The sequence below is a fragment of the Phyllobates terribilis genome, unplaced genomic scaffold, assembly GCF_046119375.1.
Source record: "Phyllobates terribilis strain yellow unplaced genomic scaffold, ASM4611937v1 Scaffold_6__1_contigs__length_29720123, whole genome shotgun sequence".
Classification (NCBI taxonomy): domain Eukaryota; kingdom Metazoa; phylum Chordata; class Amphibia; order Anura; family Dendrobatidae; genus Phyllobates; species Phyllobates terribilis.
Genome location: NW_027362766.1, coordinates 29,540,794 through 29,546,458, shown reverse-complemented (window position 1 = coordinate 29,546,458; position 5,665 = coordinate 29,540,794). Strand labels below are relative to the sequence as shown.

Genomic DNA, 5,665 nt, shown 5'->3' with positions numbered 1-5,665 from the left:
TCTTAGCCTCATATACAAAAATAATAAACATTCCAGATAACTCTTTTTAGGAATTAAAGTTATTTATCTCAACTATGTTCATGCTCCCATTATATTAAATTAAGTAATGGTCCAATATTTGAGTGAAACTGTCAAAAACATTCTATTTTTTATTTCCTTATTTATTATGATGTGTATAATGATGATGATGATTAACAGGAACTTTGAGTATGGGATCCTTTAACCACACTAAAATTGAAGACTTCATTTTAATTGGGCTTTCCAATGACCCGAAAATAAAGATTGCAATGTTTGTATTCTTCTCTTTGGTTTATGCAACTTCAATAACAGGAAATGTAACATTGATCGTAATTACCCAACTTGTTAATGAGCTTCAAACACCAATGTACAGATTCATATGCAATCTATCTCTTTTGGATGTCACCTTTACATCGGTAACCGTTCCAAAAATGCTGATCGGACTGCTCTTAGTACGGAACTACATATCGCATGTTGGATGTTTTGCTCAGCTCTATTTCTTTCACTTCTTGGGGAGTTCTGAATGCTTTTTGTTAAGTATTATGGGTTACGATCGATACGTGGCTATTTGCCATCCCTTACGTTACTCTCAAATTATTGACTACAAAACCTGTATCCAACTAGCTATGGGTTGTTGGATAACTGGGTTTCTTTACTCATTCGTTCATACAATACTTACTTCAACCTTATCTTTTTGCGCTTCTAAGGAAATAAATCACTTCTTCTGTGACATGCCACCCCTACTGAAACTATCGTGCACCGATACAAAAATCAACGTCATCGTTATTTTGTTTCTTGGTGGTCTTGCGGCTGGTGCCTCCTTTTTGTTGACCCTAATATCTTACTTTTATATAATTTCGACAATTTTCAAAATCCGTTCTGCCAAAGGCAGACATAAAGCCTTTTCCACTTGTGCATCCCACCTTATAATTGTGTTAATATTTTATGGTACTATCATAGCTATGTATCTAAGACCCCAATCAAGTTATTCTATGGAACATGATAAAATGCTCTCCGTGTTTTACAATGTTATAACTCCAATGTTGAATCCAATGATATACAGCATGAGGAACAAAGAAGTCAAGCGTTCACTTAAAAAACTTTGTATGAGGAAAAGAAATTAAAACAAATTAAAGAAAACTATTTCAATGATGACATTTTTTTCTTAATTCGATAAAAACAATGTATAATATGAAAAAAAGACTGAAAAAGAAAAAAAGAAAATATGAGAAATGAGCCAATCTGCCGAGATTTGAATTTGGCAGTTTGCTTGAATTTGGTTGGGTAATTAATTCGGCATCTAAGCAATTTGATGCTAAATGAATGTTCCTTTATATGCTCCATAGCCTTTTTTAGACCCTAAAGCATAACAACAAGCTGTAATAAAAAAAATGAATGTTTACTACATCAATCACCTTAACCGCCATCAACTTGCTCCATCTTCTCCTCTCTGATGTCACCTGGGGCGTGACATCTTCTTTGATCTTCTTCCCTTAACACAAGTACTTCCTGCATTGACTAAGCGTCAGATGTCACTCTGCATCAACATGCACTACAATGTCTAAGGTTTAGTCAGTGCCAGATGCTCAAGCATTAACTGAAGAACTCCAAGGAGGAGGATGTGTGCTGGAGGACATTGGAAAGAAGAGACCAGACCAAGCAGAAGACCGGACTAAGGGTGGTGGCAGTATACAGTGGCATGTAAAAGTTTGTGCACCCCTGGTCAAAATTACTGTTATTGTGAAGAGTTAAGCAAGTTGAAAAAGAAATGATCTCTAAAAGACCTAGGGCTAAAGATGACACATTTCCCCTGCATTTTAGGCAAAAAAAAAATACATATATATATATATAATGTATATTTTCTTCTTTAACATTTTAAAACTTACAAAAAGGAGAATGGATCAATGCAAAAGTTTGGGAACCCTTGAAGATTTGTGTGCTCAGATAACTTTGACCAAGGTTCCAGATCTTAATTAGCCTGTAAGGTTATGGAACTGGAAAAATATTCCAAGGAAGAATGAATGAAATTCCCTCAAACAAAAATTGAAAGACTCTTGGCTGGCTACGAAAAGAGTTTGCAAGCTGTGATATTTGCCAAAGGGGTTATTACTAGGTATTAACCATGCAGAGTGCCCAACTTTTTGCATTGGCCCATGTTCCTTTTTGTAATTTTCAAAATGTAAAAGATGATAAAATATATTTTGTTGCCTAAAATACAAAGGAAATGTGTCATCTTTAACTTAAGGCTTTTTAGAGATCATTTAATCTTCAACTTGCTTAACAAACCAGGGGAGGAGTCCTGAGGAGATTATTTGCATATTCCCACTGCATTTTGGGATAAGTGAAGAGTCTCCACGAGCTCAAAGAACACTGGATTTTGGCCATTGGAGCTGAAAGAAGGACATCAGTAAACCACGTGCCGGCCAAATTTTGGAGCATTTTTCACTATTTTCATAACACATTAACAGTAAGAACATGGAAGAGTCCTGGAGCCATTTGGTGAGCTGCATATCCTGCTACATGTTTACAGACTTGACAGTGGAAAAGCCAAACTTCACATGCCAGAAATGCAAGCTTGTGTCCCTGTTGGAGGAAAAGTTGTGAAATCTAGAGGAGAGGTTAACTACCTTGAAAATCATTAAGGAAGGTGAAGAGTTCTTAGACAGAGCAGAATTATCTTTTCATGATACAGAAAGAGAAGAAATTCGAACTGCACCTGATGAAACAGAGGAATGGAAGCATGTGACCCAGAGAAGAAGGAGGATCGAGAGGCAGTCAGCACCCATACTGCTCAGGAACCAGTACCAGGCTCTCACGCAGGAGAACCATGAAGAAATACAGCAAGATAAGACTTTGCCCACAATGAATAACCTTGTAAGCCCTCAGAATCCTCCTGGATGGAGAAAGAAAAATGTTGTGAAGAAAAAACGGAGAGTGGTGGTCATGGGGGATTCCCTGTTAAGAGGAACAGAGGCCGCTATCTGCAGACCAGACATTACCTCAAGAGAAATGTGCTGTCTTCCAGGTGCAAAAATGAAAGATGTGTCTGACAGGATATCAAGACTCTTCAGACCTACAGATCACTACCCATTCCTGCTAATACATGTGGGGACAAATAATACCGCAAGAAAGGACCTGGAAACCATCTGCAGTGACTTTGAAAAGTTAGGCAAGAAAGTGAAAGAATTGGGAGCGCAGGTGGTCTTCTCATCCATCCTTCAAGTGGATGGCCATGGAACAATGAGGTGGAATAAGATTCTACAGGTGAACAACTGGCTACGTTGATGGTGCCGTCAACAAGGATTTGGATTTCTGGATCACGGAATGAATAACCTATATGATGGACTACTTGCTAGAGATGGGGTGCACCTTACGAAGACTGGAAAATGTGTATTTGGAAGTCGCCTTGCTACACTCATCAGGAGAGCTTTAAACTAGAACAATGTGGGAAGGGAAGCAAAAGGTCAGAAAAAGCTAACAAATACTATTGAGATCTCTGCTATTGGAAGTGGAAAGAAAGAACAAAGACAAAAAATCTAAATAATAAAAATATGGGAGGAAGAGTAAAAAATCACAAACTAAAATGTTTTATACAAATGCACAAAGCATGGTCAACAAACAAGGAGAATTGGAACTACTAACGCAGGAAAAGAAATATGATGTCATTCGAATCACTGAAACTTTTCGGGACGATACACATCATTGGAATACAAGGCTAAAAGGATACAACTTATTTGCAAGAAACAGACTTGATAAACGAGGAGGAGGTGTCGCATTGTATATTAGAAAAGAGTATATCTGCACAGAGATTGAAGAATCAGAGACTGGGAGTTCTGTGGAAACTGTTTCGGTAAGAATACAAGGAGAGAACAACGGAAAGGACACCATTGTAGGCATTTACTACAGGCCACCTGGGCAAACTGAAGATATGGATAAACTCTTTATGTATCAAATGACCAAGTTCTCCAAAAAATATGATATAGTGGTCATGGGAGATTTCAACTATCCAGACATTTGTTGGGAATCTCTCTCAAGTAAAACTAACAGGTCAAGCAAATTCTTATCTTCTCTTGCTGACAACTTTATCTTCCAAAAGGTAAGGGAGAAAACAAGGGGATCAGCTACTTTGGATCTAATTCTTATAAACAAGGAGGAAATGGTTGAGGAGGTAAAAGTGGCTCGGACTCTAGGAGGCAGCGATCATGCTATTATAGAATTTTGGATAACTAGAGGAGGAAGACATGTGAAGACTCAAACTTTAAGGTTAGATTTCAGAAAGGCAGATTTTAATCGACTCAGAAAGAGACTAGGAGGGATCCAATGGCTGGATGTCCTTAAGGACAAAAATGTACAGGAAGGATGGGAAATTTTTAAAAATGAGATTCTCAAAGCACAGTCATTAACAATCCCGAAAAGTAGGAAGAATGGGAAGCATTTAAGGAAACCAGGATGGATGAACACAGAACTTAAACACATGCTAAAAAGAAAGAAAGAAATGTTTATCAAATGGAAAGAGGGAGGCATATCTAAAGAAGATTATAATGCAGTCTGCAGAACCTGCAGGGTACGTATCAGGTTAGCTAAAGCTGACAATGAATTAAGGCTTGCAAGAGATGTCAAAAGCAATAAAAAAGGATTTTGGGGGTATGTCAAAAGTAAAAGAAAAGTCAAAGATGCTATAGGATTTTTAAAGGATGAAAATGGTGAAATGGTAAGAAAGGATGTTGAAAAGGCCGAACTTTTTAATTCCTATTTTGCATCAGTTTTCTCTCAGAAAGAAAATGTAACATCAACTGATCTTCACTGTCCTATTAAAGGAATAGAAGAATCCAGGTTATCTGTAAACAGAAAGACTGTGAGGGAATATTTAGCTAACATAAAAGAGTTCAAGTCTCCAGGTCCAGATGAATTACACCCCAGAGTACTGAAGGAGATCGTAGAAGAAATTATAGAACCACTCTCCATAATCTTTGAAAATTCTTGGAGAACAGGAGAAGTCCCAGAAGACTGGAGAAGAGCAAATGTTGTTCCTATCTTCAAAAAAGGGAAGAAGGTGGACCCAGGGAACTATAGACCGGTGAGTCTGACTTCTATACCAGGAAAGATCTTTGAACAAATTATTAAGCAACATGTATGTAAGTACCTGGATAAGAATGAAGTGATTAACAAGAGTCAGCATGGGTTTGTAACTAACAAGTCATGTCAGACTAACTTAATTTCCTTCTATGACAGAATCACTGACTGGGTGGATCAGGGAAATGCTGTAGATATAGTATATCTTGACTTCAGCAAAGCATTTGACAAAGTATCTCACACCATCCTTATTGAAAAAATGACCAAGTATGGAAAGGACAAGGCAACTGTTAGTTGGATTCATAACTGGCTTAGTGATCGGACTCAAAGAGTGGTCGTAAATGGCTTCACATCCAATTGGATGAATGTCTAAAGTGGGGTACCACAGGGCTCTGTCCTGGGACCTGTATTGTTCAACATATTTATCAATGATTTAGATGAAGGAATTGAGGGTAAACTAATTAAATTTGCTGATGACACAAAGCTAGGAGGGATAGCTAACACTAGAGAAGAGAGAGAGGATTCAAAAAGACCTAAATAAACTGGGGCAGTGGGCAACAACTAACAGAATGGT

At 37.7% G+C, this 5,665-nt stretch overlaps 1 protein-coding gene across 1 annotated transcript; it reads left to right on the top strand.

The window, feature by feature from the left end:
• The first annotated feature begins 209 nt into the window (after positions 1–209).
• LOC141152653 (olfactory receptor 8H1-like) lies at positions 210–1,142 on the top strand. Its single transcript, XM_073637212.1, has one exon. It carries the CDS (start codon positions 210–212, stop codon positions 1,140–1,142), a length of 933 nt encoding a protein of 310 aa, XP_073493313.1.
• Positions 1,143–5,665: the final 4,523 nt, after the last annotated feature.

Coding starts and splice junctions, on each gene's coding strand:
- LOC141152653 (XM_073637212.1), top strand. CDS start 210: ATGGGATCCTTTAACCACACTAAAATTGAAGACTTCATTTTAATTGGG.